At 38.0% G+C, this 22,620-nt stretch overlaps 2 protein-coding genes across 5 annotated transcripts in view; both read right to left on the bottom strand.

The window, feature by feature from the left end:
- LOC139981128 (autism susceptibility gene 2 protein homolog) overlaps positions 1-1,592 on the bottom strand; it is a 175,701-nt gene extending 174,109 nt beyond the window's left edge. For both annotated transcript variants that reach the window (XM_071993311.1, XM_071993312.1), the window contains exon 1: positions 1,140-1,592. In XM_071993311.1, the coding sequence (XP_071849412.1) occupies positions 1,140-1,412 (273 nt within the window). In that variant the 5' untranslated portion in view covers positions 1,413-1,592. The remainder of the gene's footprint in view (positions 1-1,139) is intronic.
- Positions 1,593-3,786: 2,194 nt separating this feature from the next.
- Positions 3,787-22,341, bottom strand: LOC139981130 (uncharacterized). Of its 3 annotated transcripts, none has more exons than XM_071993316.1 (14): positions 22,207-22,341; positions 20,247-20,375; positions 18,826-19,346; positions 17,791-17,905; positions 16,527-16,762; positions 15,814-15,949; positions 14,403-14,626; positions 13,898-13,973; positions 12,205-12,434; positions 10,962-11,088; positions 9,906-10,039; positions 9,206-9,376; positions 7,828-7,950; positions 3,787-7,564 (listed from the first exon to the last, which is right to left on the bottom strand). In XM_071993316.1, exons 2-14 carry the CDS (start codon positions 20,347-20,349, stop codon positions 7,343-7,345), a joined length of 2,418 nt encoding a protein of 805 aa, XP_071849417.1. In that variant the 5' UTR covers positions 20,350-20,375; positions 22,207-22,341; the 3' UTR covers positions 3,787-7,342. The 3 variants fall into 3 exon arrangements, with proteins under 3 accessions (XP_071849417.1, XP_071849418.1, XP_071849416.1); XM_071993317.1 differs by having other exon boundaries at positions 22,203-22,334; XM_071993315.1 differs by lacking the exon at positions 22,207-22,341 and adding an exon at positions 21,968-22,125.
- Positions 22,342-22,620: the final 279 nt, after the last annotated feature.

The following is a 22,620-nucleotide window of genomic DNA, read 5'->3' as shown; positions in this document are numbered from 1 at the left end:
GTTGCCATACTTCTTTGGTTGAAAAGTGGGATATACTTAGTGGTACCAACTAAATGTCGCATAGGGTGCACAATGCTGAAAATGTTACCAATTCACTAAGCACAATAGAGGGAGAGTGGTAAGGTTGTTGGGTGACAGGTAAGCAGGAAGCGAAGTAAATAATAAATTTCTAGCCGTTGAAAACGATTACATCATGCTTCCAAGACGGTCATGTATAGTGATCATTACTAAGTTACATGTGTACTTACTTGAGTTTGCATATCATAACAGCAAATTGGGAGAATTTAGTTTGCTATAGGGCAGTTTATTTATGATCCCAATTAATCGGGACATATGGTCACCCGAAATTCACTGCGACAATTTCCAAGATAAAATCACCATTTCTGGCGTTTGTAGGTTAGGCCGAGAAGAGTTGTAGGCTACATTTTCCCTAGCCAGCTTAATTAAACCTGGAGATCAATCCTAGAGCGGTTGTCCTGATGTGGTAGCATAATTTTATTACTTAATTTTAGAGAATATCAGGAAACGAGTGTTGTTAGGCCTAACTATAGTATAGCCTGGTTAGACTAATTTCAAATTTCTGCAAACAAAGTGGCTATTCTTACGACTAGTTGTATGAATAATTTCCGACTACGCATGCGCCGTTGCTATTTTTATGACCAGGAGTACTATTTTTACGACGAGGAGTAACAATATTTTCCGGTTAGGGTTAGTGTTAGGATTGAGGTTTAGGGTTATGTTTAGGGTTAAGGTTACCCCTACTACATGCGCAGTTGCTTTATTTACTTTACTGCGCTTGAATTCACCTTTGTCGTAAGAATAGTTTATAAATAATTGTTACGACTAGTCGTAAGAACAGCCACGGCCTTCTGCAAAACCTTAAGTAGCATTGGTCTTGGCAAGTGTTAGTGCATAAATAGGCTATGATTGCTGGTAGATTAGGCTAAGCCTTTTATTTTGTTCTTTTAGTCCTGGTGTGACCAATTTATGCTACACTAACCGCACGAGCGGCGTGTATCCTATGCTATCTATCATCTACTTTGTCACTATCAGTGGCAAACCGTACGTGCAACAAACTCAGAGTCAGAGGCCTAACCAAGTTATGTTATGCTTTTCAATAGCCCTTAGAACATTCCTACCTCCATTTCATCCAGTGAGGCGAAGCTGCAAATTGCAAATCCATCAACGATGACCTCTTCACAAGAACTTGATCTAGACCTAGAGAGTTTTTTCCTTCTGGGAGGGTGTCTTGTTTTTTCCCTACCACGACTGGTAGGGGGTGAGGGCGATTCCTCGTCCCCGCTCCCGTCCTCGTTGTTTTGCTGGGCTTGTCTTTGACGTTCCTGTTTCATTTCTTGTGCTCTTTCTCGTCGACGATTTCTCTGAGTTCTTTGCTTTGACTCACTTTCCATGACTTCGAATATGTTCCATAAGTCCTAAAGAAACTTCTGGTTGACATAGGAAATCACTCCATATCACCGTTTGGATAAAAATCCTTGTAATGTGTAAGGGTTATACCAGGCAGTCGCCATGTTTTTTCCACTCGTTCAGTATCTGTAACATAACATTGTTGGCACAATAGAATTAAAGGACTGGTGTCAACACAAGCACCTCTGTAGTAGCGAGGATGTGGTGGTAATGAAATTGGTGGCGCATTACAGAAATGAATTTTCCAAAGTTTTATTCCTGTGTGGAACACGGACTATTTATACAAATGGGGCTCAATAGTTTCAACTTCAAAAGACAATTGAATGCGTATGTGGAATGGAACAAGATTTGTTCAGTTTGATGATTAATTTATGCATGAATTGCAGTGACTTCATAAATAATTAGATGTTATGTAAATCATCTCAGACTTGAAATATAATTCTATACATGGTTTCTTACTGTAGCTTAAATAAATGTGTATCTGGACTTTATTTTTGTTCATAAACTAATTATCAACTCAATGAGAAAATATATAAAAAAACAAAAACAAAACAGGTCTGAATGTCACAGGAAACTGTACCAATGAATTTGATTCTATGGAGCATTAAAAAAACTATGTGAAAATCTGTAAAATACTGACTAAAAACAAACTTACATTACTGGCTACAACAGCTATATGCAATTGGAGTTAATCATTATTGAATTGGAATATAATGAATATTAATAACCCCCTCCCCTCCCCTCCCCCCAAAAAATCCTCATCCACCGATATTCAGTGTTGGAAAGAGCCTTTTTAGCAGGCAGGTAGAGGTAAATGAAATATCTTCGTAACAATTTTGTGTCGGGTACAAACGTTGGCATTTATTGTTGTTGATCCAGACTAGACCTACAAACACTCATAGCACTAACACCATAAAGTATTTGAAAAAAAACCTGGAAAAAAACAAAAAATAGGGCAGAAGAAAAAGACGAGCATGAAATGGTTAAGATGTTAATTAAGTGTCCATCTAATGATGGCATTGTACATACTGACATGATATATGTGTTACAGAGGTTTCCTCATAACTCACCATTGGATATGCTTTACGTAAATACACAACTACCTGTTGTCTGAATTATGTGAACTAAAACTCGTTAGAGACCAAGTAGGACCAAAATGTTACTCCCAACTTTGTTCTTAAAGAGAAACAGTTACTTGAAAAGAACATGTTATCTTTCAACTAGCACTTATATATATATATATTAACCATGAGATTAAGCTGGTCCATAACTATAGCATCTAATATCAACTGTCTGCAGGGGGTTCACACCACAGAAGATCCTGTTCACAGTCCATGTACACATTACATGTACTGTCCTTTCTACATTACATGGAGTGTTTGCGCAGTGGTTAACGCCGGTGCCTTCCAATCATAAGGTTCCCAGTTCGAGTCACTCCAAGATTAATGTATGTCGTCCAGTTACAGAGTTGTTGACAATTGACAATTCAAAATCATGGACGTTATCTGAGAGACTGACTTCGGTCAGCTTGCGGCTTTGATAAGCCAATGAGACTTCTTTGCGAGTTCCTGCTTGCAGGAGGATCTAAAATACATACATACAAATATACATCCTATGGCTATATCACCTGATATTAACTGTCTGCAAGGCCTTCACCAAAGTACCTTGTACACAATACATCCTGTACTCAGTACATGTACTGCGTACATGTTTATAGTACATGTACACAATACAATCCTATAGGGACTCACAAACATAACATCTTTCTTGAAACACTTTCCTTTGTCTTTCTTCTCTGTGGCATTCATAACTTGCCCAAGGCACTGTACAAAACTTGTCATTTGGGGTGGGGGAGTGGGAACGAATAGGAATTAATGATATTTCATCTGGTAAAAGTCTATTTAGCAGTCCATCCAAATAGACCATCTCTAATTATTGAACCCCCCGAACCCAAACTTACTCTCCTCCACCCCTTAACCTCCATTGTGAATGTCAGGTCATAGGAGGGTTTTGTATAAATTACATGGGATGATTAAGATAAGATGGATGCAACAACAGAAAATAAAGCATTATATCTGTTTGATATGAAAGATTGAAGGATTTCATTTACAGTCCAACATAATTTTACCTCTTCTTTGTCTTTATGTTTAACTTTAACTTTATAGTCCTCTTAAGTTTGATTGCCCAACAGGTATTTTGAACTTTAAGTATGGTTCTACTGTACATCTGCATGTAACCTGCGTGTAATCTGGGTGTAACCTACGTATAACCTACATGTAACCCTCACCTCCCTGGCATCCTTGTTAGGAAAAGTTTGCTAACACTTCAAAGAAAACAAGAAAAATGAACAGGATGAAATCCTAATTAGATTTTTCTTTTTTTGGATTCTCAATTTAACAATATGAAAAATATGTTGGTCTGCAAAACATACCTGATTTATGAACTTACCAAACAAAACTGTAAAATGATCACCATATATATATATATATATATACTGTCTATTGTAGGTCCCAGCAGTGATTCATTAATGCAAATCTCAATCAATTTACAAGACGGACGAAACAGTTCATACCAAATGTAACAAGCGAGAGTGAAAAGGAAATTTAACAAGTAAATGTTAGAAACTAGAGTGACAACTTACAAGGAAATTTAACAAGTAAATGTAAGAAGGGAGAGTGACAAGGAAATTTAGCAAGTTTAATAACTACATAATGGTCAAAATCACACAGAAAATGAGGCATTGAAAGCAGTTGGTTATATTACAGTACTAAAATGACATAATCTAAACCACCTACCACCCACTAATCGATGAAATAACCTGTCATTAACCAGCCTAGTGGTATAGAGATCATCCATACCAGAATTCACTCAAACAATATACTTTGTCCAGTATTTCCTGGAACACATCCCCTACCACCCCCATCCCAAAGATAGTAGACGACTAACAAGAGCTGAATAGCTCAGTGAGTGGGGCACAGGACATCTCTGGTCAATGGTTCAAATACTTTTCTATTAACAATTTTGTTGCTCTTTCAAAGTACAATATAATTTGCACTTGTGTATATTTTTGCAAGGCAGGAAAATTTCTACTGTCAACACATCCAGCTGGTTTAATACTGACAAATAACAATAACACTAAACAGGTACATAAAATACCCAACTTCTCAGTTCATCATTATTCTGAAAACACAACTTTCGAAGGCACAAATTTCCACCGAGAGAAATGTTACAGTAATTCTTTTTTTTCAGCTGTCTTAAGTTTGCCATCTTTATATTTACTTTAGTATCAATGACCTCCTTTATAAGAAAGCAGAGAACAACAACATTAGTACTTTAACATAATTACCATAACCATACTTACCATTACCATATTTACGATTACCATAATTACCAACATCACAATCCATGTGCCCATTCCCAACTAACACCCCCCCCCCCCCCGCCCATTGTATGTCCGGCTTGGTGATGTATTAAAAATCTACATGGTGTAATTAATTATGTTTCACACACATTGCTGGCAGTTACTAAGTTCTCTTTTAATGTTGCCCAATCATGTTAAAAAATAGTTAAAATGTTGACTATGCGAAATATCGATAGGTATTTAAAAAATATCTTTATAGTGTAAAAGGAGATAGGATTCTAGTGACTCTGATACAAAAGAAAAGAAGGTTAAGATAAGTGTGAACCTTAGGTGACAGTTCACAGATGACTTACTTTGCTGATAAGAAAATATTACATTTATATTAATGCCAAATTATTAGTTTTTGCGATATTTCAGAAACTGAACAGAAAACACAAGTTCAACTTATGCCCAATGTGACTTTGGTATAAAGGTATCCATATTGCCAAACCATTTTAAGATGGCCTCTATTACCAATACTGTACTCTTTACTGATACTTCCTGTAGGATATCATACTGCAAAATAAGCAAAATATGTACAGAGGGGCTGACTTGATATCAAGATTCTTGCCTAGCCTCCCTCCTGGATATGCTCATAGATATAAAGATATCTAATTAGATCTAGGAACACTTATATCCTAAGCATCCTAAGCATATCGGTAAGCATTTGAAAGACAATTTAATGAATTCTTTTCAGGAGGATAAGAAATTTAATTTTGTATCTAACTAAACTAAATATCCAGCTTTCAACTTTATAAGGCTGTATGTTCAACAATTTTCAGTTTTCTAATTTAAATAGGTTTCCACTTTTCTGTAAAGACAGCCTGTACATAAAATACCTGTAAAAGACTACTCCTAATGTTGTCATTGTTGCACAACGGTCATAAAACCTCTCTCAATGCAGCCGGTACATACATCACCTGTAAAAGACTACTTCTATTACTGTTATTGTTGCACAATGGTCAAAAAACTCTCTCATGATTAGGAAGTTATTATACCACTCCTTTAGTCCACTCCAGGTCATTACAAAACTTTGGAAATAGTCGACTTCATTATATTTACAATTTTGGTTAAGCTTTGGCAAATCTGCCCACCTATAAACTTGTCAAGGACAAATACAGTCATTGAAACAACTGCCACAGTAATGTTAATCACGTGAGAAAGATAGACAATGTGTTATAGTCTGATTGAACGCAATCAAACTATGAACAAAAAACCACAATACCACAGCAATAGGTGTTGTCACATTGATCATCACACTGCAATAGGCTTTGTAAAGGGATCATCTGAATAAATCTAATAATCTAAAAATAATAAAGATTACAAGTTCAATTCCAGATAATTCTAGATTAATGCAAATAGTTGGTTTATAGGTTATCATCAAACAGGCTCAAAACCTTTACATACAAATCGTATCATACCTCTACCTGTTACTCCTGTTCAGCAATTAGTAAAACATTCACCATGAGATTAGCTAGAATCCACCAAGTGAAAGTTTCTTCTAAATGCTGCTTCAAGTTCTGCAATAACATCGAAACCGCAGCAAAAATCACTATTTACTTTAATGATCATATTTAAGTACTGTCGATTAATCACAACACAGAGATCCTTAGCTTTATGGCAGTTTTCAAGTATTTTTCAAATACCTCGTATGTGATACAGATGTACAAAGTCTAGCGTTCTTTACATATAAGTAGAGTAATTGTATCTGAGTCAGGTGACTGTGCTTCCATTACCCTGTATGAAACAAGCATTCCATATCACTTTAGCTTTAACCTACAAAAACAGAAAATATAAAAACAAAACAGAAAAATATCCATAATTATTTTTTTTTTTTTGGTGTGTGTGTGGAAATATAGTAATTTTGGTGCATAAAAGTGGAACAATCCTGTGACTACATTAACCCAATTAACCCTGTTAGTAACAACTTTTGAGTAGAAAGAATGAGTTATTTAAAGTAAACCTAATACAACAAAACAAAATAAAAATAATTCATTTATTAGTTACCATATCACTGATGGATATGGCACACAAGGAAAAACATTTCTTTTCTGTTGTGTTCTTACACACTTGGCACGGCACACCTTGGCATAAAATTGAAGATGTTCTTGTGTTTCTATCAGTTGATCTGATCCAAAATCATAACAAAACCACACGAGAGCAGATCAAACAGCAAACAACATATACCTGTGTGATTCTTGGGCCGGTTTAAAAGCATATTTAACATTACAACCCATTTGATTCCAGCTGGAAACTAAACTGCTAAAAAACTAACACATGGTTGTAGCTCAGTAAGATGGCATTATACGTATTGTATATATCTATATGTATATACTTAACATATCAGATAGTAAATCTTCTTGAATATTTGATGTTAATTATTAACACTGCTATCCTACAGTATAACTTCTAGCTTCCTAAACCAACATTTGGAGCATACCATAAAACCGAATATATTTGTGATGTTAAAACCTATTGTCTAATCTTGAAAGCATGAAGATAATGAAAAAACGACTAAGGAGTTTTCTGTTTCTCATCTAAGTTTTGCTCCGAGTCCGATTCGTCCGAGTCATCACTTTCCTGGACGTAGTCATCAAGTCCAGAATTAATGATAGCAGCTCGATCCTGCATCGACGAGAGTTGTCGTAAGACCAGTTTCTTATAGACTCCGCCCTTTGAGATGAGTTCATCATGAGATCCGGTTTCAGCTACCAAGCCGTGTTTGATCACAACAACCTGTATGAGAAGTCAAAACAATAGAGAAGCTTGTCAGAGAACCAGCAGTTACTTGTACAGGGAAATAATAAGAACTCACTCACAGACACATGTAAATCTCTTTTAATCATCTTCACACAGATATGGCATTCTTGACAAAATATGTTTGCACGCTGCCACAAATTGGCAAGTTTAGTGTTTTGCTGGGTATTGATCAATTTAATATTTAGCAGATGAATGAAGGGAATAACAAGATTGATTACATCTGAATTTATTGATCATACCTTTGAAGCGGTTCTGACAGTTGAGAGACGATGGGCTATTACAAGTACCGTCCGGCCCACCATGGCCCTGTCGATGGCCTCTTGGACTAGATGCTCACTCTCAGCATCCAGAGCAGAGGTTGCCTGAAGGGAACATCACATAACCAAAGATTATATCTTCATTTTCATACTTAATTTTCTACTTTTCTACCTCTAATTTTCATTTTCTACTTAATAGGTACACTGGATTTCATGAAATTTGTTTAATTTGTTTTGAAGTAGAATTTTTTTTTTATTGTAAAAGTGGACCTCAACACTTCCATGTGCATGCAAGCTACATACATATTACATGATTTACATATTTATTCTCTTCTGATAGCAGTGAAAAACTGCTCAAAGTTGGCTGCATATGATGTATATGCTGCCATCAGGAAATAAAACTACGCATAGGCCATCTCTTGAGAGTTTCATAATAAAACTACGCAAAGGCCATCTCTTGAGAGATTCAAAAGACAACCTCATCATAAAACTCATCATAAAGAGCCTGTTACAGGCTTTCAGATCGAAAGCCTGCCGTTAGATAAGCCACTTATACCTAGAATATTTCTGCATTTTACGATAGAGCTCAAGAGTTGATCCATCAAAAACACAACGATAAGAGGTCCACTTAAAGTCTTCCCGAATAAATCCAATAGTTTTTGAAAGTAGAACACTACAGACTTTGAATCACCTTCCCAACACTTCCTGCACAATAAGAGTTTTCCACTGTCATAAAGGACATCAACTGAAGTAGCCTCAACACTGAATCAAATCAACCACTAATAGTGATGATTTGTGTAGTACTGCATCCCTTCATACATTACATTTTACATTTACAACTAGTTGAGACCCCTTCTTAATTATATCATCTTGTATTTGTACTTGGTTGGCAAACCTAGTGAGTGTTACTGCAAAGTAAGATTGCAACCGATGAAAATTAAAACCACTTTCCTGATCTTTTCAAGATCAACCAGCAAATTATTAGTAAGTCAGTCTCGTTTTTAATATTTCAGTAGCATGAGTGTTGTAATTGTGACAAATCTTTGTGAATTTTTGAAATCTTGATTTATCCAATTTAACAAACTTGAAGCCAACTTAACATATCATATTACCTATCAACTTGTGATTACTAACAGCCCACTCACAGAACAACCCTGAGGGGGGCAACTACCTATCATCAAACCTACTCAATTAACAAACTTCAGTCTGTCATCAATCACAACCCAATCAATGAATGAAATTAAATCCCAATTTTACTACAGATTAATTCTTTTTCTAACCTAATAGGCACCCCATCCCCTACCCCAGCACCCCTCTGCTTGTCAAGTGAAACAATTTATTTGGTACTGATGAAACAAACCTCATCTAAAAGAAGAATAGCAGGGTCCATGATGAGAGCCCTGGCGATGGCTACCCTCTGTTTCTGACCTCCGGACAATCTGACACCCCTCTCTCCTACCAGGGTATCATAACCCTCCTCAAAAGCATTGATGAACTCATGGGCGTTGGCCTTCTTGGCAGCCTCGATGATCTGAAAGTGAGAGTTTGTTGGTTACAACATGAACAGAGATATCGAATCATATAACTTAAACCATCACAGTATACACAGCCCGTAGAGTTAATAGCTCTTTATAAGCTTCATGGATATCAAAGAGCAAAGAAAAAGTCAATGTTGTCTTGAAGATAAAACTGTCCATGAGTAGCAAACTTAGTTGCTTTTAAGTGATGATAACCTCCTGTAGATAATAAGCTGATTAATAACAGAATTACTATGGATAGAGCACAGATATGAGTCAAGGCATATGCTTTAAAACACACAGGAGACAAAGAAACAGAAGAAGTACTTAATATTCATAAATATATCACAATTCATACATAACATATTCATAAAGTCAAGCCATCCTCTTAGTTTACTCAAGCCTGCACTAGACTGAGCCTAAGAAACAGTACTAAATCTCTTCCATTCTTTTGGATTATAACATATTCATAAAGTCAAGCCATCCTCTTAGTTTACTCAACCCTGCACTAGATTGAGTAACCTATGAGTCATTATTCTTTACCTCATCTTGGGTGGCTTCCTTGCCGTAAGCTATGTTTTCCTTGATGGAGCAAGCAAATAGAACTGGTTCCTGACTCACGATTGAGATCTTCTTGCGAAACCATTGCGGATCTAGGTCAAGCATATTATGACCACCTGTGGTAAAACACAGAAATAATACTAACAACATTACTCATTATCATGGATTAAACATATATGAACTGCTTAACACAGGGGTGGGGGAGGTGCGGGGGACTTAAATAAACTGAACCTCTGTCATCCAATATTTAGCAGACCAGTAATTTCATTTCTAGGTCAAGCATATGATAACCACTTATGAAAAAACCATGTATTTATTAAGGATCAAACATACATATATATTCTACTTAACACAGGGAGTGAAGGAAGGTGGGGGATAGGGGGGTGAGGGGGATTAACAATAAAGTGAATCTCTGCCATCCTGTATTCAGCATCCCTAATAGTTCCTTCACTGATTAATTTCATTTCTTTTGTTTGTTGATTCATGGAGAGGGATCTTGCATTCAGTCAATATGTAATATTTCCTCTCTACATATTTATGACATGATGTCAAGCGGTTGCTAAAAATAACCAGCCAATAGATTTCAAACAAGTGTGATTTAACAGAAATCACAATGTGGTGTGAACATCGTTTAGAAATACAGACTAGGAAAATAAGGTGTAAAGTAGTCATATTATGATGTCTTGGGAAAATGGCTAAACCGAAACTTTTACAGGTGTTAGATAAAGAGCTGAATGTCTGCATAACATGACTAATAACTGGAATCTCACCAGAAATAGAAGTCAATTGTAAGGACATAAACACATAAGGCAGCAACAGGACATAACACATACTTTTGACTGTTTTGGTAAATTGTTATCCATTAATTATCAGAGATAATGAAGGTCTATTGTTTCTTACCGCATTCACACCTTGATTGGGTTTGACAGGACAACTCTGAAAGTGTCTCAATTTCAAATTATCACATAACAAGATGTTAGGCATACTTAAAGAAAGCAGGCATCAGGTATTGCTACATACATTTGAAGAGCTACTTACCTAATCTAATATCCCCATCATCTGGTTTGTAAAATTTCTCAATAAGGTTAACGATGGTTGATTTTCCCCCTCCAGATGGACCAACTAACGCTACCACTTCTCCTGGTTTCACATTAAATGAGACTCCCTAAGCAGAAGAAGACAAAACAAAAATAACTTTATGCAGCCAACCACCAGCACAAGCTTTCATGGTGTAAACACTATATGCAATGAACGACCAACAAACTATTGAAGCAGACTCTTTCAGCTTTCACAACACATATTAAGCATTTTCAAGACAAACTTAAACTTAAATGTCAGTGAAAGACATTAACCAAACTTAAAAACTTGCTTAGAAAAATAAACAAAAGGAGGAGATAGCAAGACTAGGCAACATCTCCAGTTAGAGAGTTCCATCAAGAAGGAATTATTCCCTTTAGAGTGATAGTATGTTAATGAAGGGCAATTTATCTGAAACATCGGAAAGCAAAGAGACAGCCCTCAGTGTAACAAAAGCCATTGTTAAACTAGCCTATGAGTCCTAATTACAGTACCCAACATGTGTGTCTCTTGTACTGACCAATTGTCAATTCAAATAAAGGGGTTTTAATTTTGCCGCAGGTGTATTTAGAAGTTGTTACTCTATAGACTGCATAATAAATTTTAATGTGCCCGAGAATATCATATTACTCCTTGGTAGAGTTGATTAATATGAAAGTATGTAGCAATAATTGTTTCACACAAAATGGTTAATAATGGAAAGCTAAGATCCCCTCACTCTCCCCTCACTCTCCCCTCCCTCTCCCCTCCCTCTCCCCTCCCTCTCCCCTCCCTCTCCCCTCCCTCTCCCCTCCCTCTCCCCTCCCTCTCCCCTCCCTCTCCTCTCCCTCTCCCCTCCCTCTCCTCTCCCCTCACTCTCCCCTCCCTCTCCTCTCCCCTCCCTCTCCCCTCCCTCTCCCCTCCCTCTCCCCTCCCTCTCCTCTCCCTCTCCCCTCCCTCTCCCCTCCCTCTCCTCTCCCCTCACTCTCCCCTCCCTCTCCTCTCCCCTCACTCTCCCCTCCCTCTCCTCTCCCCTCCCTCTCCCCTCCCTCTCCCCTCCCTCTCCTCTCCCCTCACTCTCCCCTCCCTCTCCTCTCCCCTCCCTCTCCCCTCCCTCTCCCCTCCCTCTCCTCTCCCTCTCCCCTCCCCTCTCTCTACCCTCCCCATCCCCCTCCCTCTCCCTCTCCCCATTTATAATTGATTCCCAATTTTGTGAAGTGTTTACCTTCAAAACTTGAGAATCTGGCCTTGAAGGATATGAGAAGAAGACCTCTGCAAAGACAATGTCCCCAGTGAAGTCATACGGTGTGGCCCCTCCATCTAATGAGAGCTTTGGAGTTCTGTCCATGAGTTCAAAAATACGAACAGATGCCCCGACAGCTTGCATGAAGTCACCGTAAAGTGATGCAAGGAATGCAAACGCCATGGCAACATTCAGAGTGTATAACATAAATGCTGTAAAAAATGAATAAAAAAGACAGGGAAAATTATGATTTAAAATGATCATCCATTTTGAAACCTGCATCTGCATCTGGCATTGAATGTTTATAATCTGGTAGTGACCTACCTCACCATTAACGGCAACATGACGTACAATCTGGTAGTAACGTACCTCACCATTAAAGGCAACATGAGGCCCAATCTGGTAGTAACGTACTACACCATTAAAGGCAAGATGAGGTGCGATCTGGTAGTAACACACCTCACCATTAAAGGCAAGACAAGGTACAATCTGGTAGTCACGTACCTCACCATTAATGGTAGTAATGTACTTCACCATTAGAGGTTGTAACTACCTCACCATTAAAGGCAAGATGAGGTACAATCTGGTAGTCACGTACCTCACCATTAAAGTCAAGATGAGGTATGATCCGGTAGTAACGTACTTCACCATTAGAGGTAGTAACTACCTCACCATTAAAGGCAAGATGAGGTACAATCTGGTAGTCACGTACTACACCATTAGAGGTAGTATCGTACCTCACCATTAAATGCAAGACGAAGCATTATCTGGTAGTAACGTGCCTCACCATTAAAAGCAAGATGAGGTACAAACTGGTAGTAACATACTACACCATTAGAGGTAGTAACGTACCTCACCATTAAATGCAAGACGAAGCATTATCTGGTAGTAATGTACCTCACCATTAAAGGCAAGGTGAGGTACGATCCGGTAGTAATGTACTACACCATTAGAGGTAGTAACATACCTCACCATTAAATGCAAGATGAGGTACCATCTGGTAGAAACGTACTACACCATTAGAGGTAGTAGCATACCTCACCATTAAATGCAAGACGAAGTATTATCTGGTAGTAATGTACCTCACCATTAAAGGCAAGACGAGGTACGATCCGGTAGTAACGTTCCTCACCATTACATGCAAGATGAGGTACAATCTGGTAGTAATGTACCTCACCATTACATGCAAGACGAGGTACAATCTGGTAGTAATACCTCACCATTAAATGCAAGATGAGGTACCATCTGGTAGAAACGTACTACACCATTAGAGGTAGTAGCATACCTCACCATTAAATGCAAGACGAAGTATTATCTGGTAGTAATGTACCTCACCATTAAAGGCAAGACGAGGTACGATCCGGTAGTAACGTTCCTCACCATTACATGCAAGATGAGGTACAATCTGGTAGTAATGTACCTCACCATTACATGCAAGACGAGGTACAATCTGGTAGTAATACCTCACCATTAAATGCAAGAGAAGGTACAATCTGGTAGTTATGTACCTCACCATTAAATGCAAGATGAGGTATGGTCCAGAGCAAAGGTTGAGCATAACTAGTGATCTATTGATGTTTATTGATTCTGAAGCTATCTGTAGTGTAAGCTAGGCATACCCCGCTGAGTGACGGCTATAGTTCTATTCTTGTGATTAACAATTGTCATTGCTTACCAGTGAGTGTACCAACACTTAGAGCACCGTGTGTGACCAAACTACCTCCATACCATAGCACAAGCACAATGGCACCCTGTGGAAAACAAGAAGACAATACTGAAATTATCAAACTTACTGAATCTACATCACCTGATCAACCTCTCAGCAGACTCATTCAAGTTACTTGATCAAAGTTCTATTTCAGGTCCATGAAATTTTCCATTTCCTCTGAAGAGGCAGTCACAGCGGATAGCTGCGATTGAGTCTTACTAAAATAATGGCCTGACACTGATTCTTATCTGTTAAAATGCAGGCTAGGCTAGGTTCCTTAACTATAAGAGTGTGATAGGTCTATGCTATGTTTGGATAGGTCTATGCTATGTGTTGACATATTCTTCCAGTGTGTAGCCCTATAGTTTGTTCGAATGGGTGTAGCAACTAACATTTCAGTCTGTTGAACACTCCTGTTGCTATGGCAATATTTTAGCTATTGTAGTAGCTGCTCTCAAGGTATTACACTAACCTGTGACACTGACCCTATTAATCCATTGAACACTCCTGTCGCTATGGCCATATTCTTGCCATGCCCGTAGCTATTCTGTATTTCATTGCTGTAAGAGTTATACGCTTTATCTTCACCCACAAAAGAACGAACGGTACGAATGCTTGAGATGGCTTCCTCAGCAGCAGTCCCTGCATCAGCAAGAGCATCCTGAAACTTTTTACGTAAATTTTGTACAAACCAACCTACAAAATGAAAAAGGTACGGCAAGCTGAATAAATGCACAATATTAACATAGTTGCAATGGTGAGAAGAACATAGTGTTAATGATTCAACAAATGGTGACTAACAGACTAACACATAGTAACAAACTTAAATGTACCTTGTGCTTGACAGTGGAGAGGTAGATGTTGATTGCGAATATTACCAGTGGCTTTCAATATATATGATTTCATGGGCAGGTTATGTATCTTTGTGATTTTATGTTTACATTGATAGGAAGTTAATGTTTTCCTTTTCATTATTATAGTATCATGAATTGATTAACAGTAACATGGTTTTACATGACTATTGTAATCATTCCCAATGAACTATCATAACTAGAAGCTATAGCAATTAATAGCTGTTGTAACTATCCATGCAATGGATTCGTTTGCTATGCAAATTACAATTTGAAAGAGCATAAATTGGTGCCATGAATTGGTAGGAAAACAATTTTTGATTAGCAAAAATATGGTTTATGTGACCACTCTCAAGCAAAGTCAATCAGTTCACTGGAGGTCATACCAGTTCAGACTTTATAACCAATTATAATAAGCCATGCTTTACTTCAAATTGCATAACATTGTCATAATACCGTTGAGTGTACACATGGAAACAGACAATAATCATCAGGTTAATGCTACCCTCGGTATCTGAAGGCACCTACCATAGATAACAGCCCAAGATACCTGAAGGCACCTACCACAGGTAACAGCCCAAGATACATGAAGGCACCTACCATAGATAACAGACCAAGATACCTGAAGGCACCTACCACAGATAACAGCCCAAGATACATGAAGGCACCTACCACAGGTAACAGCCCAAGATACATGAAGGCACCTACCATAGATAACAGACCAAGATACCTGAAGGCACCTACCACAGATAACAGCCCAAGATACCTGAAGGCACCTACCATACATAACAGACCAAGATACCTGAAGGCACCTACCATAGATAACAGCCCAAGATACCTGAAGGCACCTACCATAGATAACAGCCCAAGATACCTGAAGTCACCTACCACACATAACAACCCAAGATACCTGAAGGCACCTACCATAGATAACAGCCCAAGATACCTGAAGGCACCTACCATAGATAACAGCCCAAGATACCTGAAGGCACCTACCACACATAACAACCCAAGATACCTGAAGGCACCTACCATAGATAACAGCCCCAACAGCTACAACAGGAACCACTGCAAGCAGTACACCGGTGAGGGCAGCAGACTGGGTAAGCATAATAACCACTGAGCCAAGAATTTGAAATAGGTAACGGACCAACATGGAAATATTGACCTGCAATGAGGAAAAACACATGAAATTCATAATCCTTGTCACAAAGTTGCTAACAGAACTTACTTCCTTTATTTCTGCATATATTCACCAATTCTATACCTCCTTCTCCCCCTCCTCTCCTCCTCCCCCTCCTCTCCCCTCCTCCCCCTCCTCCCACACCCTCCTCCCACACCCTCCTCCCACACCCTCCTCCCACACCCTCCTCCCACACCCTCCTCCCCACCATCACATTTTCCAGTTTGCAATGTTCAACACAATCATTAATTACTGCATGCTCTTATTGGCAACAAACTTCCAAACATTCCAGAGGTGCATTAAGCTTCACATGCCACAACTTGATGCAAAGTTAACATAACATGAATTCTTTAGTCTTGTACACAGCAGAACATCAAAGCTATAATATCTCAAAAATGAAAGCAGACCATGTTTGTGGTAGCTGGACTTGAGTATAACAAACTCAATTTTATTGCTTCATGATGATGTTTTTCCCTTAATAACTTATTCACACAGTTAACAAGCCTCTGTGAATTGTCTAAAACACTGATCAAAGGTTTTAAGATCTTCCATTTTCACTCACAGTCACAGCATTCTGCACAACTTGAGTATCCGATGATAATCTGTTTGTCAGTTCTCCAGTGCGGGTTTCATCGAAGAATGCAATCTCCTGTTTAATAATCGCTTTGAAGAGATTCCTTCTGATCCTGCAAACCACACGGGTACCTGCCAGTGTGAAGGCCCATGAACGAACCAGGGCAGCCACAGAACCACCCACGAAAATGGCTAACAGAATCAGGATGTAATAGTTGACCAAACCTAAAGACAGATGTAAAGACAAATCAAGGGAGGATGTAAAATGTCTAAATGAAATATGAAATAAGTCAGAAACACATCAAATGAAACTGCCATTTGTTGCTTCATACAAAGCACTTTTCCCTTAGTTCAGACTGGTGCACTTTCAGATGTTAGACTGGGTGTGAATTAAAAATACCCACAGCCACTCAAACATACTACTGGTGGAAACCTTGCAGTACTTACATCATTAAATGGTCTGCAAGTGCAAACTCTTGAATGAAATCTACAGAAATATTTTATTGTAACTCTATACTTTATTGTAACTATATACTTTATTGTAACTCAATATTGTCAAAATTCCAAATTTTGACCAAGACGTTTAAAACAACTAGTTTTTTCTTAAATTAATAAATGGTAAATTATCAACTTTCAACGTGATTCCCTCCACTTACTAGTAAAGGGATGATATCTTATGGTAAATTAGCAGCGTCAACATTTAACGATAACAACAACCCCAGCCAGGATATTTATAAATGCAAATCAAGTTAACATGAATTCCATCCGCCATATTTAGGCATGGTATGGAGATCAGGTGTGGTCATACAAACGGATCTTGGGGGCCAGAGTGAATCCCTCAGGGATGTACCCATTCCGACGATAATAAAAAATATATGTATAAAAAAAAAACCTGAACGCAAATAGTCTGAAACAAATTCAGAAGTATGTAAATAGTAAAAAAAAATTATTTTTTTTAAAGAAAAGTGTTTTCCTGATCTATTCTATCAGATAGATACTATACATATGATATCACCTTTGCCATAACATTCTGAGGGGTGGGTGGGGGGGGGGGGGGGGGGTTGGGACGATAATAAGGTCTTGAATCCTTCCAATCTGCAGAAAATTTCCTGGTGGGTTGCATTTCCCAACCTGTGGTCTAAAGTAAGTAATGTGTGGTAACATCAATAATAATAGTTCATAAACAATCATCTCCAAAAGGTCGCGACCTGTTCATAAGTGTTTAATTACGTCTGGTCTAAGGTGTAACTTACTCATATCTTTACGGGTTGCTGCATCCACAACATGTCCAAAGAAGATAGGAGCTGCCATTGTTGTACCGCTGGCTAACACCAGAGACAACAAACCAAGGAGTATTAGCCATTTCTCCTGCAGTATAAAGAGACAGAATTCAGCGTGCACAGTACTGCTTAAATACATGTAAGCATCTGTGAGATTACATAATTAAATTCACCCTTATGAAGAGATGCTTATTTTGTAACCTAACATTCTAATAGATATCATATATGACTCTTACCTAAAAGTGATAACATTGTTCATTGCTCAACATCTGCAAGAATAAATTCACAGAACTTATGTGAGTAATGACCTAAATATTGCAATGACTGAGAACTTCAAATAAAGTTGAAAGACAGATCTATGCAACTCTATTTAGAACAACAAACACCTTTTACAACTCTAAAGGAGAAACACACCCAACAATCATCAAGTGTTGTAGCAGAGTTAAAGTTAAGTCATAACAATACAAACAGGTGTCGCTCAACGATGTTAGCTTTGGACTTGCTCTTGGATCGCTTGTATGTGAAGAAACCTACAAACTGTGATATTTTCCAGTGGAAGGACAATTTTCTTGGCTGTTTTGGGAAGTTGTTCATCATATCTAAGCTCATTTCAAATTGATGAAATTGATGAAAAGTACTATTAGGGAGGTTTATGACCATATCAAATTGATGATCACTAGACAGGATAGAAGAAGTGTGTACTTAAGTGCATTGTTTGATGCAATTTCCAATGAAAATTGCTTTCACTATCAAGATTTTTTGGGGGGCATTTTTATTCTTGTCATTACTGATGACCCTTGCGTCAGTAATTGTTCGTTTTAATGAGATTTGATTATCAATGCAATGGATACTTCCGCAGATTGGCTGTATCCATATACACTGACAAGTCTGGTTAAGAGGTTGCACAGACACTTCTATAGACTATCAGTCTACTTGTATTTTGTAAATTCAATAAAATTTAATCAAATACAATACTAGACACCAAAAACATTAAAGGTAAAAGCTCACACGCTTTGCCAAAGTAAATAATCGTCTGAGGTCAGCTTTCTTTTTCTTCTCCTTTCCTTCTCCTTCTTCTTCGTCCTCTTTCAATTCGTGTTGGATTCTCATCACCTGGAGTCTCTTCAGGAATATTGGGTTTGTCACTGCTGCCAGTAGCTCCAGCAATGAAAACACAACAGAGCTGATGACTAATGCATTGTATGTGACATGCATAGGTTCATAGGAATCTGCTTTAAGCATTGCACAGAAGCTGCCATTCAGACAAGACAACACCAAGCCTCCTTTCACAGCAGAATATATCAGCGATAGTATGGACAAGACAATGGTGATGAGCAAACCAGTTTTTTTCTTTGATGTGATGGATCTATCATACGGATGCTGAAGGAGGGCTAGGGAATGGTCTTCCAGCTTAGTGAAAAGATGGAACAGAATAACCATTCTGATGAGGCCAAGACAAGCAAGCTCGAAAACAGATCCAGTGATGGTCCAGTCGATGACGCTGTCCTCCATGTACTTGGTATGACCACCTGGAAAGGGAAACATGATGTTTCAATCAGTTTGCAGGGACCTTTGTCAAGTTTAACAAAGACAACAAGAAATATAGAGTAGCTAAAGCAAGCTGGGTATTGATTTTATTTGTGATATATTTTATGGCATGCATGTTACTGGAAGGTACCAAATAACATTAATTCTATCACATTGAATACATGTTGTTAACTGTCAGTTCTGGTGCAACACATGAATATACCACATAAGATTTCTTTTTGGTTCAATTTTCTTTTCTTTTTGCGGGGGGGGGGGGGGGGGGGGGGCTGCATAGTTTCCAAGAATGATTGATTGCCTGGAATAGGCTTTGGGAAATTTTTGTAAAGGGGCTGTTTAGCAAGTTATGGGACCAATCTTTCATAGCATTTACCCCAGTCATCTCTATTTAATTTCTGTTGTAACAAGTCATCTATAGCTACTGCATTTTATGGGGGTTATCTGTACACGGACAGTATACAGAGCTTGTGGTGACAGACCACTCAAACACTATGTCAGACATGGTGAGAATTAGTTTAAACACTTCAAATAGTTACAATGTGATACTGTGCATGTAAATTCAGCCGAGGCAGCTACTTCATGGTGAGAACAAATCATAAACCAAGTACAAGAATCAGGGATCTGGGCAAGGTGATGAAGGCGGAGGTTTCTATGAGGAAACCTGATCAGGAAAGTAAAAAATATTACTATCTCAATATAGAAACACTTTCTTAACATTCATGTCTAAACTGAGTGCATCATTAAAGTACATACCAGAAATCATTGAAAACTATCCATATCACCAAAGAAATTTTATGAATATTTTATACAGAGACTAAACACTTATTTCATGTAATAGTCTAGATATAGATCAATGCAAAACTTGATGAATTCAAAGGACTTACCAGCAATCCATAATGCAGCTGAGAGGCATCCATCAAGGAACACCAGCAACCGGAGGAAGTTACAAAAACGAAAAAAGGGCAGCGTATAGTACACCCTAACCATCTTCAGGCTTTCTGTGCAGGATTAACCTAAGTAGACAAATCAGATATTTGCAAAAAGTTATGGAGGTTTTGGTTAAAAAAAGTTAAAGTAAAAGTTAAAAAGTTAAAGTTATGGAGGTTTTGGATGATATACAATTAATTGATTCAGGAATTTGATGTATCTAAAGCTTCCTGTCTTGAAGATGACAGGCTTTCAAGATTTCCTTGTTTTGATGTCTTTTGTTCTCAATCGATCTCTGACCACCACTGCATGTAATCGAACATTTCCACTATTATGGGGACATTCTCCAACTAACAATGATACCCAGACAAATTTCTCATCTTGAGATAGGCCTACTACACTTAGTTTTAAAGATTTTCACAGTTTGACCACTGCCGACCCCAAATGACACATTAGTCCCTCACTAGAAACAAAAGCTTGTGTCTACTCAATACGGGACATGCAAATATAAACTAGTGTTTCTTCTTAAAGGGTTGTGTTCATTTTGATGTGTCTGACCTCAAACATCCTTTGTACCACCACTTTATACAAGGCATTTTGAACTCACAATTGGTCATCCTCAAGATAAGAATGGTTCAAACTTCCTTTCTTGAGACACCATGTTTACCTGACTAGCACATTTGGATTGTTTAGGAACTCAAGTGACCTATGATCTCCACTACAGACAACAGGCATGAACTAATAAATGTGGGCAACCTAGCTCATGCATGGTTCAACTTCAAGATTCACTTCTTGAGAGTATACAATGTGTTTACTAGGTTTTCATATTACCACCTCTGTCAACCTATGCAGACTTTTAATCTCCACAAAACAGAATGGGATTAATTTACTCATCATGGGGTATCCATTATAAAGTATCCTTTCTCTGAGTACTGTGTATACAAGGAATTAACATTTAACCATGTTTGACAGCACTGTAACATTGAATGGTTAACTTTAGACCCATTATTGACTAGGAATGTGTATGATTCTTTTAGTGGTTTAGTGCAGCTTAATATTAAATGGCTACATAATGAAATCTAGTTGAAAATTTGATTGAAGTTCCTGTCAGCCTATTCAGTTGTGGTAATTATTTAATTAGATCACAACTCAGTTTAGATCACAATAGTTTGTTAGATCACAACAATAGTTTAGTGTCCATATTTTGTGTAGCATTTTCCACAGCTCTGAATCCTTCTCTCATTGAATACTATATTTCCAATTTAGAAACTGTTGGCCAATACTAGTATAGTATACATCTTTAGCCTAAACATGTTGAAGGCCTACATAGAAACTTGACCATTTTGTATAGCATCTTGCGATGCAATACTGGATCAATTATTCTCTGTGACTGAAGAACTATCCTAGCTGGTTGGTCATCAAGTTAGTACGGTTAGGCCTAACACAGCATCAGCCTATCGTAGGATGCCTACTCAAACTATTGTAGGCCTAAACTAAAGTAAGTTAGTCCTAATCTAGGCCTAGTTATTGCATAATCAAACAATGTATTGCGTGAACATTGTGTATTTTAAACACTTCTGTAACATGCTAATACGACCTAGAACGATAATATGTGTTGTCCATAGTAGTGTCCAACAAAATGAATGAGATTAACACGTAAAATAAAATATTCTCTTGCCTGGCTAACATTTACCGTCAACTTGAGATTAGCAATGATAGGATATGGAATGATATTGTAGCGAAACTACTACCTCAACGATCACAACACAATGGGGAGGACAATACGCGCGATAGCGGTTTTAGAAAAAAATGGTTAATTGCATAGTCATGCTCTCCCTATTAGTATTCGTGTCGAACACGCTGGCCAAGGTCAAATCAGGGAGCGAATTCATGAAACAATAGATTTCCTTGACCTACGATTTCACCCGCTCTGCTGTTGACTAGCTACTATCACACGACTGTCGAATGAATTCTCAAAAGCCCATTGTCTTTTAAAATAATAGAAAGGGGACAATGTTGACATTGTGGATATTACTGTCACGTACGTACATCATTACATGAAGTTGACAAAACTGAGGGAGCTATACGAGCGAACAGAGAAAATGTTTGAAAAGTTTGAGTTGGAACCTATATTCGTCCGTGAAAAGCAGGCGCGTAGCCAAGGGGGGGGGCGAAGGGGCAGCCGCCCCCCCCCCCCCTTGAGCATATTTTTTACAAAATTTTTTAAGGTTTTTATGATATCGCTATTATTTTCAAAAGAGAAAATGCTAAGATGCAACTAACAAGGCATAGGAAGTGCCATTTCCGGCGATCTGGGAGGCATTTACAGCC

The sequence above is a fragment of the Apostichopus japonicus genome, chromosome 15 (assembly GCF_037975245.1).
Source record: "Apostichopus japonicus isolate 1M-3 chromosome 15, ASM3797524v1, whole genome shotgun sequence".
NCBI classification, from domain to species: Eukaryota; Metazoa; Echinodermata; class Holothuroidea; order Aspidochirotida; family Stichopodidae; genus Apostichopus; species Apostichopus japonicus.
This window is presented reverse-complemented; position numbering and strand designations above follow the sequence as displayed.

What these genes read in the sequence shown, in the direction of transcription:
- LOC139981130 (XM_071993316.1), bottom strand. Translation starts at nt 20,349, where the DNA reads ATGGTTAGGGTGTACTATACGCTGCCCTTTTTTCGTTTTTGTAACTTC. An exon ending in TATTTACTTTGGCAAAGCGT is followed by an intron (nt 17,906 to 18,825) that starts GTGAGCTTTTAC and finishes TTTATACTGCAG; the next exon opens with GAGAAATGGCTAATACTCCT. An exon ending in AGCAACCCGTAAAGATATGA is followed by an intron (nt 16,763 to 17,790) that starts GTAAGTTACACC and finishes ATCTGTCTTTAG; the next exon opens with GTTTGGTCAACTATTACATC.